Raw genomic sequence first — 12,768 nt, 5'->3', positions numbered from 1 at the left:
TTAAAACAACAGTTTGTCCATTACAACAGATCCCAAATGCTCATAAAACAGCACAAACACAAAACAACAAAGGGACACAAAATACATCTGTATAAGAGCAAATAAATCAGTGGTAAAGCAATATATCAGAATTCTTTAAAATATTCTACAATATCATACAATAATAAATACCTTCTTATGGGCTCTGGGAAATCCAAACTGCATGGAATTTGCTGTGATGCCTCTGAAGTATCAGCCAAAGCCTTACTTATTGCCTGTAATTCTCCAAATGATACCCAGCTGAGCAAGGTAGACAACTCACAATCGTGTGCCTGAATGAACTGATCTTGCCCTTCAATTGCTCTCCTTAATTGTTGATCTTTAGCTTCCAGAACAACCAGCCTCGCTCTAAGAACTTCAATTTCCTTCTGCATGAAAAGGAGACAGAATATATTGCGTGTTCTTTTTAAGAAAAAAATGTACAATGAATAATATAAAATGGCCCAGATCCAAAGATGCTCTTATCCCTGGACTTCCAGGCTGAGGTCCAGGGCCTCCCCCGGGGGCCCCCAAATCCTCTTTAGTCTGTCCCAGGTGATGAGGTCACTGCGCCGCCAGTGTGACTGTGATCTGCACCGGGCGGCCAAGCATGACCTCTGCTTTAGAGACAGAGGGGGGAGTGGGGAAAGAAATATGTGGGATGGGAATATGTTAAGTTGTGTATTGAAATGCTTCACTAATGCACATTTGCATAAATATACCTGTTTTATATTCTTACATTCTTATGAGTTCAGTTGCTGTTTGTGCCCTATGTGTTAAAAATACTCGTGTGTGTGTGTGTGTGTGTGTGTGTGTGTGTGTGTGTGATTGTGTGAAGGATACTTAATTTGGCGGGGAGGGCCCTCCAGAGGCCTTTAGGTCCAGGCTCCAAAATTACCTAGGTGCACCTCTGCCCAGATCCAGAGAAACCCAGTCCTCCTCCTCCTTACTCATGCTCGCCACATGAGAACCTCTTCTCCATGGTACTATCCCATATGGACATAATCAACTGGTAAATATCGACAGAGCTGATTGCATAGGTCTTTCCCATCTGACCAGCCCCACTCACATGGTTGTAATATGCACAAACCCATCACAGCCAAATGAGGCAGCACCCTGGCTCCCACTCAGCTGAGTATGTGCATGAAAAGGACCAAGTTGGCATTTGTCCTACTAAATTCAAGAAGTTGGGTGTGGTTAGCAGGAGCCCCATTGATTTTGAGAGGTCTTAGACATTACTAACTTGCTTGGGATTGGGGCCATTGTTTAAATAAATACAAGCTAACACTGTGAATCAATGCAGCAACAGTTGGTCACTTTCTGGAGACACATTTCTGAAGGTACGTCAAGCTGTAGATGCTAAATGCACTTTGCAATTCTGCTCATTAGTGTGGGAAGAAACACTTCTCTTTCTCCACTGAGAGAACTGGTCCAAGAAATTCAATTTACACTGATGCTGCCTGAAAGATCTGTTACTCACTGCAAAACTCCCCTTGCCTTAAGATGCGGTAGCTAATGTTTCAACAGAACACACAGGCATCTGTCAAGGAGATAACAAAGGTCATCAGGACAACATCAGGTTTGTTACTTTGAGTGTCAAATCAGGCTTGTAAGCAGAAACAATTCATTCTCTGTACTACCGATTTGGGAATACTGCCAGAAATTCAATAGCAATCAGTTAACAACGAATCCTTCTCCAAACTGAAGTGTACTAATTACCATTAGTTGGAATAAGAAACTCGTAAGGAGAAAGTTCAGAAAGAAATAAAGTACAGAAAGTACAGGCAGAAATAAGAAGTAAGGAAAGAAGGCAGGCAGGCAGAAACCAGAAGAAATCCTGGTCTCTGGGAAGAAACCCAGTTTTAAGTATTTCTTGTGTTAGAAAGTAAAATATTTGATAATTGAATTGTTAATATGAAGGCCGTGGAGCACATGAGTAATTATAATTATTTAGTTAGTTATATTCCGCTTTTCAACAAAAATTCTCATATCACATGAATGTAAATCAGAAAAGTACATTCAATTTGTAAAAATCTAATTTAGTGAAGCAATTTTTGTTATTTTATGTATTGTGTCCTGTATTTTTGTTATGGGCTATAGCTGATATGGAAATAAAATTGAACTGCTTAGAGAAAGAAATTTCCACGGTTATTTCAGTTGTACAAAAATTTCAAAATTGCGGGAAGTAAGAAGTGGGGTCCCCCCAGGGACCAGTACTCAGATCAGTCCTTTTTAATTTATTCATAAATGATATAGTGAGGTGGCCAAATTTGCAGATGACACGAAAGTATTTAGAATAGTAAAATCCAAAGCAGATTGTGAGAAGCTCCAAAAGGATCTCTCCAAACTGGGTGAGCGGGTGACAAAATGGCAAAAGCAGTTCAGTGTTGGCAAGTGTAAAGTGATGCACAGTGGGATGAAAAACCCCAACTTCAAGTATACGCTGATGGGATCTGAGCTGTTGGTGACTGGCCAGGAGAGGGATCTTGGGGTTGTGGTAGACAGCTCATTGAAAGTGTAGACTCAATGTGTGGCAGCTGTGAAAAAGGCCAATTCCATGCTAGGGATCATTAGGAAGGGGATTGAAAATAAAACTGCTAATATTATAATGCCCTTATACAAAACTATGGTGCGGCCACAATTGGAGGACTGCGTACAATTCTGGACACTACATCTAAAGAAGGACATTGTAGAACTGGAAAAGGAGCAGAAGAGGGCAACCAAGATGATCGGGGCCTAGAGCACCTTCCTTATGAGGCAAGGCTGCAACATAAGCTTTTTAGGGCTTTTTAGTTTAGAAAAAAGACGACTGTGGGGAGACATGATAGAAGTCTCTGAAATCATGCATGGTGTGGAGGAAGTGGATAGAGAGAAATTTTTCTTTCTCCCACATAAAACTAGAAGCAGGGGTCATCCCATGAAATTGATTGCCAGGAAATTTAGGACCAACAAACCAAAGTACGTTTTCACACAATGCATAATCAACTTGTGGAATTCTCTGCCACAAGATGTGGTGACAGCCAAAAACCTGGATGGCTTTAAGAGGGGTTTGGATAACTTCATGGAGGAGAGGTCTATCCACGGCTACTAGTCGGAGGGCTATAGGCCACCTCCAGCCTCAGATGCAGGATGCCTCTGAATACCAGTTGCAGGGGAGTAATGGCAGGAGAGAGGGCATGCCCTCAGCTCCTGCCTGTAGGCTTCCAGTAGCATCTGGTGGGCCACTGTGTGAAACAGGATGCTGGACTAGATGGGTCTTGGCCCTGATCCAGCAGGGCTGTTACGTTCTTAGCCAATGGCTTGAGACTAACATGCCATAAAACATGAAACATAAGGCATATCTCTCCCATGTAGAATCTTCACGTCCAGGAAAAATCACTTTGTAACCTAGTTGTTACAGTGTTAACTGTGGTTAATGTGGATGCCAACTATTATTTAAGGCTGATGATGGGAAGGTAGAAAGAATTCACACTGGAAAGAGCAGGGAGTATGCAATCCCTTGCCCCACTACCAATCCTTGAACCATGGTGGAGGGGCAGGCTACTTTATAACTGCACTGACCCATGGGCATGCAACCCTGCTGGCTTCCTGAAATCTAAACCAACTTCTTACCTATAAATTCTTCTTTAAGAAGAATACATAAATTGTGAAAAGCTTGTACCTATTTTTTAATTCTCATTACAACAAAAGTTATGTTTGGAGTCAACACTAATATTTACATTTACAAGTTATGACCACAAAATACTGGGGCTACTCTCGCTCAACCAGAACTATCTGGGTAGGAGAGGGTTATCTCAGGTAGCTCTAACCATATGGGTACCAGGAGACAACCTGACCCAGAAGCTCCATTACTGGGTAGCCCAGATCAGCTACCCAGGTTAAAAGTGAGGTAGGAGGAGAACAAACACCTTCCTTCCTCCTCATCTGGTAGTCTGTGCTGCCATCATTTGCAAAATTGTTCCTGGGCAGCCAGCAGCCATGTTAATCAGAGAATTGGGAGGAAAGAGGGGCCAGACATAGCTGAACGGCTGCAATGCTGAAGGCAGCCAGTCCGCTACTTGCACAGTGCATTGTGGGATCTGAGAGGACCCAGTGTGAGTGTTCCCCCTCCCATCTGAGGTTTAGAGCTCACCACTAGGGATGCAGATGGAACCGCAGTGGGGAGGCTCAAAGGCAGTGGGGGTGCAGCTTTAAGAGCAGGGGAGGGTGCACTTACCCATCCCGCCACTTTTTCCCCACTGGCGTCCATTTCTCTAACAGCTAATCGGGGTGGTAGCATACCTCCCTGCCGCCCCTTTGCCCAGATATGGCTGGAAGTTCCAGATGTACCCACGCATGCTGGCACAGGAGTGTGCATGTTGCCCTGCGCATGTGTGCACCGCTGCACACAGATGTGTCTGGAACTTCTGGCCATATCCAGCCAATGGGGGCAACGGGGTGGCAGGGAGGTACGCTGCTGCCCCGACTAGCAGTTAGAGAAACAAACGCTGGTGGGATGAAAGCGGTGGGAGGGGTAAGTGCACCCTCTCCCACTCTTAAAGCGGTATGCCTTCTGCCATCAAAAAGGTGGAACTGCCGATTCTTCGAACCGGTTCAGAGGCCCATAAAGGGACCTCCAAGCCGGTTCTGTGCACATCCCTACTCACTGCCACGTAACCCGTATGGGTGCACGAGCAGCAGAGCCCAGAGGAGGTTCATGTCAAGTGGGAGCAAGAAGGTAAAAGGCTGCCTTCCCTTCTGCTCCCCACATTTGGTCATGAGAACAACCTTACTTTCTATCTAACAAAAAGGTTGGTAGCTCTAATAATCTGGGAGATTGTGGAACCCTGACGGAAAAATAGTGGTCGAAACAATGGAAACATGGTCGGAGAAATAGTGGTGACAATACTGACATTTTAACAATAATCAGTGCATTCCAAAACTTTTACATAACTATTTCATGGATTCAAACTGGTGATCAGATACTCAAATCCAACAAGAAACAAATAAGCAACAACAATCCTCAATACTCACTTCTCTCCCCAACGCATTTCTAATGGGCGGTTAAAAATAGAGAAAATAAATTACACTGGTGGGCACCAGTACATGTTTGAAAAATAGGTAGAAAAGTCAAGATACGTTCATGAAAAACTGAATCTTCAATATCACCCTGCCTTTGAGGAGATTTACACAGCTCTTGTAGTCACAGTTCTCCATTATTTTTTTTATACAAGCAGCTGGGCTAAACACAAGGCTCTAATTGTTGCACTGCAGCAGATCCACTTGACTTTACTATCCATTTGTTTACCTCTGTGCAAATGCTATTCCACACAAACTAAGGCACTGCATTCCTCTTACCTGTATCCTTTTTTTTTCTTCAAGTAACTGCTCTCGTTTTGAAGCTGAAACCTGTATCTTTTCACGGTAAGGAAGATTTAAAATATTCTCTTCACTTCTCTGCAAGGGTTGTGCTTCATCTTTGTTAAACCTTTTAAAAAATGACATTTTTTACACTGACAAGTTGACAGTAAATTTTTAAACATTTAGAAAAACATACTGCCTGCCAAGTTATGACAACTCATTACCTAAAATAGCATAGTGTCAAGCCTGACAGTGGGCAACATCAAGACTAATGCCCTCATTTTAATACATTACATGTGCACAATGATTTTCTCCAATCTCCTTACCTCTGCTACCCCACAATGTATGTCTCTGAGGGTTTTCCGGCCGCCAATGACATATTTTGGGGAAACATCAAGGGCTGCAGGGGAAAGGGGGGAATCAGCACACATTACGGAGCACATCTAAAACTCTCATGTGATGGCACCATTACTCTGGATGATGCTACCAAATGTGTTTGAATTGTGTAGTAGTTTAGTTGTTTTATGTTGTGAGCTGCCTTGAGAGTTTGGGGACATATTTTTGGAGGTCACAGTTTGCTTCAGAGGGAAGAGGAAATAGACAAAAAAAATCACCCCTCTCCTAGAGCATTTGTGCAGTACAAAGCCAGTGCTTTGTTAGTCTGGATGCCAGCTACAAAAACAAGAACTACAAAATGCAGATCAGTAGCAACACAGATCAAAGACTGAATGCCCTCAGCAAGAGAGTCATGTCTTCAATTATCACCAAAATTCAAAGAGGGTTAGGGCAGCTCAGATTTTCCAAGTGACGGCCTTCCATAGGCTGGGCAAAGGAACGGAAAAGGCTCTTCCCCAGGGTGCTCACCAGCCATCCTCAGCAATAAGCACTGTATCTCAAAAAAATGCCACAAATCACCCAAATGCAGCTTTTTCCTCAACATGCAGCCCCTTTAACAGGTGTGTGCTGTCCCTACCACACAGTGATTATGACCAATTACCCCACCACCAGAAGCTCTGAAGAGCTTTTTGTTTAAAATTTTTAAACAGCTTTCAAAAGAGGTTCTGATTGGGGAAGACTTGTATCCTACTTCCAGATATCAAGCTCCATAGTAAGAAGGCAGATTTTCTTGACAGGAAAATCATTCATGAAGAAATCAGAATTTAAAAGTGGACATGCTACTAGCTAACTAAACACCCTATGGCAGCACTACTTTTTTTAAGGGGGGTGAAACTATGCAGAAGAGTTCCCAGGAAGCACAAAAACTAGTGTATTCCCTTGGGTTATCTTGGCCGCAAGTCAGTCTCTCTCTCTCTCTCCCATTCTCTCTCTCTCTCTCTCTCTCTCTCTCTCTCTTTCTTTTAAAGGTTTTATTTTTCCGCTGTTAGCAAATGAAAAATAAAAGACTTTGGTGGTTTGTGTAAGGCTGAACACATTACTTGGGCACAAAAGCAAGAATGCAGATCACTCCAAGAGTATCCTCTTGAAGGTGATACATCCTTTGCAGATAAGTGTTCTTTCATTGCTCCTAAAAGAGAACTACAATTCGCTCTACTATTTCAAGGTTCAGTCGTATACCTTCCAAAGACACCTATAAAGCCATGTGGACCTGAACAGATCAAGGTTTCCAAGAGTGTAAGTTGCCTGACCTGCTGAGAGGGCTTGAAAATACAATGTGGGGAATCCATACAGATGCGTGATTAAAATGTTATAGACTACAGTTTCTTGATTTATCTGCTGAAAGCTGGCTAAGCAAATTTGGAAAGCAAGAGCAATAACATACAGCTGGAAAGCAGAGGACCTGAAATGATTCTGGTACACACACAAAACAGCCATATGGAATGAGGGACAAGATTTTCATCTCCTGGAGTGGGAGGTTACGGAGGAGGCACATCAAATCAAGGGATAGTGGAAGTAAGTTTCCACTAAAAAACAAAACAAAAAACAAAACTCATTTTACATTCATATCACAAGGGCACAACCCACTGAGATGTTCTCTTGTGCAAACTGAATGGAAATACATAGGATGTGTGCACAATTCCCAGTCTTTCAATGGGATGTGCAAAGACACTTCCTGAAAGGCTGTGCCATAAAACAGCAGCAGCAAGAGTATCAACAAACACACTTGTAAGAGCCAATGTGATGTAGTGATTAGTAGGGCTGGGTGTTGTCTTGGGCCCAAGAGCCATGTCAGCCCTGATATACCCTCTGTTAGACATTTGCAGAATGAGTTCCTCAATGACAGGAGTGACTCCCAAGAGTTGGAACACCAATTAAATGCCCTCCTGTCATTGTATGTATGTATGTATGTATTTATGTATTTATTTCATTTATAAACCGCCCCACCCAGAGGCTCTGGGCAGTGTACAACAACTTTTTAAAAAGACATAAAACTCACAATTCAAACACAATGCTAAAAACAATATAAAAACAATTCAAAAACTATTAAAACCATTTAAAACCAATTAAAATACTTTTCAAAAACAACAACACTTTACAAGCCTTGGAAGGCCAGGACAAACAAATAGGTTTTTAGGGCAATCTTAAAGGCCAACAGTGAGCATAAACTGCGGATAGCTGCTGGGAGTGCATTCCTTGGACCACGAGCAGCTACAGAAAAGGCCTGGTTCCGAATCGCCACCAGTCGTACTGGTGCTAACTAGAGACGGACTTCTTCAGATAGCAATAGCAATAGCAATAGCACTTACATTTATATACCGCTCTATAGCTGGAAGCTCTCTAAGTGGTTTACAATGATTTAGCATGACCTCAACGAGCGATGGCGATCATACCAAAGAAGGCACTCTCTAAGGTAACCCAGACCCAAGCTATTCAGAGCTTTAAAGGGAATAACCAGCACTTTGTATTTTGCCTGGAAACATATCGGCAGCCAGTACAGCTGTTTTAAGACAGGCATTATATAGTCCCTCTGAGTTACCCCAGAGACCAATCTAGCTGCTGCATTTTGAACTAACTGAAGTCTCCGAACTATATACAAAGGCAGCCCCACATAGAGTGGATTGCCGTAGTCGAGCCTGGAGGTTACCAGCTGATGCACCATTGTTTTGAGATAGTTCTCTTAAGGAATGGATGCAGCTGTTGAATCAGCCGAAGCTGATAGAAAGCACTCCTGGCCATAGCCTCCACCCAAGATACCAAGGTGAGGCCTGGATCTAAGAGCACTCCCAAGCTGCGTACCTGTTTCTTCTGGGGGAGTGTAAGCCCACCCAGCACAGGAAGATCTAACTCATCTCTCAAATCCCGATCCCCCACAATGAGCACCTCCATCTTGTTTGGATTCAACTTCAATTTGTTATCCCTAATCCAGCCCATTACTGCCTGTAGGCAGGCATTCAGGGATGAAGAAGAAGAAGAAGAAGAAGAAGAAGAAGAAGAAGAAGAAGAAGAAGAAGAAGAAATAGATTTGGGTGTCATCAGCATACTGATAACACCAAGCATCTAATCTCCTGATGACCTCACCCAGTGGTTTCATATAAATATTAAAAACCATTGGTGACAGAATGGAGCCTTGAGGGACTCCATATAACAGCTCCCATTTTAAAGAGGAACTGTCACCAAGCTCCACCATCTGGAATCTGCCTGAGAGACAGGAGCTGAATCACTGCAAAGCAGTGCCTCCTATCCCCAATTCCACCAGGTGATCCAGAAGGATACCATGGTAGATGGTATCAGACACCACTGAGAGATCCAAAAGAACCAACAGAGTTACCCTCCCTCTGTCAATTCCCCGGTAAAGGTCATCCATCAGGCTGACCAAGGCAGACTCAACCCCATATCCCTCTCTAAAGCCAGTTTGAAATGGGTCTGGATAATCTGTTTCCTCCAAAACTGCCTGGAGCTGGTTAGCCACCACTCTCTCAATCACCTTGCCCAACCATGGGCGATTGTGGAGACCGGCCTATAACTGTCCATCACTGAGGGGTCCAGGGAAGGCTTCTTAAGAAGTGGTCTAATCATTGCCTCCTTCAAACAAGGTATGATCCTCATCCTCCCTCAGCGATGAGTTAATGATATTAACGAAGCCATCCCCAACAATCTCCCTGCTAGATAAAAGCAGCCAAGTCGGGCAAGGATCCAGAGAACAAGTGGTAGGCCACACCGCCCCAAGCAGCTTGTCCATGTCATCAGGCATCACAGATTGAAGCTGATCCAATCTAATACTGCAAGAGGGATTGCTGGACACCACCTTAATAGACCCTGCAGAAACAGTGGCCCGAATACAGGAGATTTTGTCCGCAAAGAACCCATTAAAAGCTTCACTGCAGAACAAAGTCCCCAGGGATCGGTTTGAGTTGAAAGGAGCCTGAATCAAACTCCTCACAACTCTGTTTAACTCTGTAGAACTCTGTCAAAAATTCTGACATGCCTCCTCCACCCCACTGCCCTCTGTGAGTCTCCTGCTGGGAGAAAGGAGAGGGGCATGGGTGGTTTTGAGGGGCTGCATCCTGGAAAATGAAGGGAAGGGAAAGAAGGGCAACAGTTGGGTCGCATCCAACATTTTTCAGCATGCACAGCCCTAGTTATTATTGTCTGACTGGGGCCAGAGAAGCCCAAGTTCAAATCCCTGCTCAGCCATGAAGGTTACTGTGGGCAGTCACAATCTCTCAATCTAATCTACCTCACAAGTTTTTGTGAGAATAACATGAGGAGGAAGAGTATGTCATTCAGAGTTCCTTGGAGGAAGGGTGGAACAAATATATGACACTCACAGTTCCTTGGAGGAATCGTGTAATAAAATAAATGATAAACAAATCCTTAACACTTAAATAATATTTTAAAGTATTCAAAACACTTCATTTTGTATTAGCAACCATGTAAGATAAGTCGGGATCATTATCTCAATATTTCAAATGAAACTAAGAAACAGTAGTTTTTCTTAGATCTATCCAGTGAGTAATGGCAGAGACAAGATTTCGATTCATATCTCAATATCACATAAGCATAGTTAACCAAGTCCTCTTGACTATAATTGTGTGCTAGGTAACATTCTATGTTTACAAATTATATTGTTTCTGAAAAAACCAAAATGATTATCCTGCACTGTCAGGATCCAGCAAACTTACCGAATAGCATCCCCACACAAGGCCATTTGAACCTGGGCTCTGAATCTGTCCAAAAAGCTGCTAATTGAAGGATGCCGTGAAGGAAGCTGAAATGTTAATGAATTTCTCTCTTTCTTGAGCTCTTCAAATTTTCTTCTGAATTTATCAGCTAGGAAAACAAGGGGGGGGGACACATTACCAAAACATAAAGGGCTATATTTTGTTTTAAAGAAAGTTTGGTGGTGTGAAAAACAAAGAGGTGTATTACAGAAGAAAAACCTTTCTTTCTTAAAATATTTTAAATCAAGGTGACATTTTTAAGAGTACATCTGCAAAGCATGAAAATCACCTTGGTTGCCAAAACTAGTTTATTCTGTTCCAGAGGATGCAATGCAGGGGGGCATAGATACAATTGAACAAAGGGGAATACAAAAGTCCCTGGGCCCCTGAGGGAAGTGAGGACCCACCATGTGGGCAACAGCTCTCTGCTCACTCTTTGCTCTCCCATCTCCCGGACTCACTGACATGCTGCTGGCTCCTTATCAGAGGACTTCAAATGGGAGGAGTCCTCTAGAAGCCATCAGAGAAGGAGTATTAGGCAGCATCCCTCCCTCCGCCTCTCTTCATGCCTGACTAGCTAATGTTCATCTGTCGCATATCTCAACAGTATGAATACAGTCAACCCTCGCCAACCGCGGCTTTCCCAATCAAAGTTTTGAGTATCTGCGTCTGGAAAATTGAGTACCCACAGTTTGGTGAGAATTTTTTGCAATTTGAGGTGGTGTTTCATGATTTGGGAGGGTCATTTTTGGGGGTCCCCTTCACTCCTCTTACTGACTCCTGGTGATTTGGAGGGATTTCTTCCCTATTTTTCACTGTATTTTGCAGTCCTTTCATGACCACGATTCCCCTAACTCCATTTGCCATTGATTTCAATGGCTGTCCAACCACACATTCACCAACCGCAAGATTTTTCCAGAAAGGAACCCTTGCAGTTGGCAAGGGATGACTGTATATTATTGTAGAAGGTACATATTAGAAAATGTTTCAGAGCCAGGGAAATGTGCAGGGATGTGTGTAAAAGTGTGTGCATGGGGAGTGTGTAATATGATTTGCATAGGAACAAGAGAAAAGCTGTGCCAATAGTGTTTATTTTTCACCATATCCTTACAGTTCTCTTCAACAGCAAAGACATGAGAAGAGAAAAGAAGCTGGGGGCAAGGGGCCTATCTTCACTTCTTGTTCTAGGACCAAACTTGCTATGCTCCTTTTACCTGGGTCCTCAAGACCAGCAAGGCTCAAAACAAAAACAACACAGTTCTTCTCACTTTGTAACCATGAAGGTCATAAACAAAACCTTAGAGACAACACTGATAACATGAGTCCATAGTTCCATAGGGAGGAGAACTAGTCATGTGATAGCAAGCATGACTTGTCCCCTTAAACTAGGCAGGGTCCACCCTGGTTGCATATGAATGGGAGACTAGAAGTGTGAGCACTGCAAGGTATTCCCCTCATGGGATGGAGCTGCTCTGGGAAAAGCATCTAGGTTCCAAGTTCCTTCCCTGGCTTCTCTAAGATAGGGTTGAGAGATATTCCTGCCTGTAACCTTGGAGAAGCAGCTGCCAGTCTGTGAAGAAAATACTGAGCTAGATAGACCAATGGTCTGATTTAATATATAGCAGCTTCCTATGTTCCATTTGTGCCCATATAATATATGCCAGGGTTGTGTAGCTTCACTATTATATGCAGTTTGGATCTGGCAGCCCTAATCTTAGCCTAACAAGCTATGGTTATTGATACTGCAGTAAATACTTCAATGTGAAGTTTTAAGAGTTTGGTAGTTTATGTAACTGAACTGCATTATTCCACCTGTTTGTTAAATTTCACAAACATATTCTCAGCTCTGACCCTCTTCTAACTGTGTCTTCTCACTCTGGGGAAGTCAACTCTAAATTCCCAGTTTGAATACTTATCTCTGTCTCTTAGGCAGAATTAACATTGATGAAACTTTGAGAACTTGATAAAAAGAATACTTGAAAAAAATATATAAATGTTTCTTTGTAAAAGGAAGTGCATATTTTCCTTTAGTAAGTGACACTTTTAGAAGATTACTGCTCTTTTTGTTCTTTTATAATTTCAGGATGCCTTTTAATATACTCTTTTCAAATAAAAGTAAAACTCATTTCTTTTTCATCTTTGAGCAACAAAAGATCCTCCAGTTCTTTCATCATTTACAACCACGATCAGTTCTTTTTCATTTTGATAATATGCTTATCAGCTCAGTTCTGAAGCTTTTCTCAGAACTATTGTTACGTTCTTAGAGGTAAATCTGCCCAGGTGCTTAGGG

The 12,768-nt window shown here is 42.7% G+C and overlaps 1 protein-coding gene across 7 annotated transcripts in view; it reads right to left on the bottom strand.

Moving 5' to 3' along the window:
- DISC1 (DISC1 scaffold protein) overlaps positions 1-12,768 on the bottom strand; it is a 311,857-nt gene that overhangs the window by 232,789 nt on the left and 66,300 nt on the right. For all 7 annotated transcript variants that reach the window (XR_008316745.1, XR_008316749.1, XR_008316750.1 and 4 more), the window contains exons 4-6: positions 10,440-10,587; positions 5,356-5,485; positions 172-407 (exon numbers count right to left, since the gene is read on the bottom strand). Coding sequence is in view for 3 of the 7 variants with exons in the window: in XM_053298880.1 (XP_053154855.1) it covers positions 172-407; positions 5,356-5,485; positions 10,440-10,587 (514 nt within the window). In the remaining 4 variants the exon portion in view is untranslated. The remainder of the gene's footprint in view (positions 1-171; positions 408-5,355; positions 5,486-10,439; positions 10,588-12,768) is intronic.

The sequence above is a fragment of the Hemicordylus capensis genome, chromosome 1 (assembly GCF_027244095.1).
Source record: "Hemicordylus capensis ecotype Gifberg chromosome 1, rHemCap1.1.pri, whole genome shotgun sequence".
In the NCBI taxonomy this organism is placed as follows: domain Eukaryota; kingdom Metazoa; phylum Chordata; class Lepidosauria; order Squamata; family Cordylidae; genus Hemicordylus; species Hemicordylus capensis.
The sequence above is the reverse complement of the archived record's forward strand: the minus strand, read 5'-3'. Positions and strand labels throughout refer to the sequence as shown.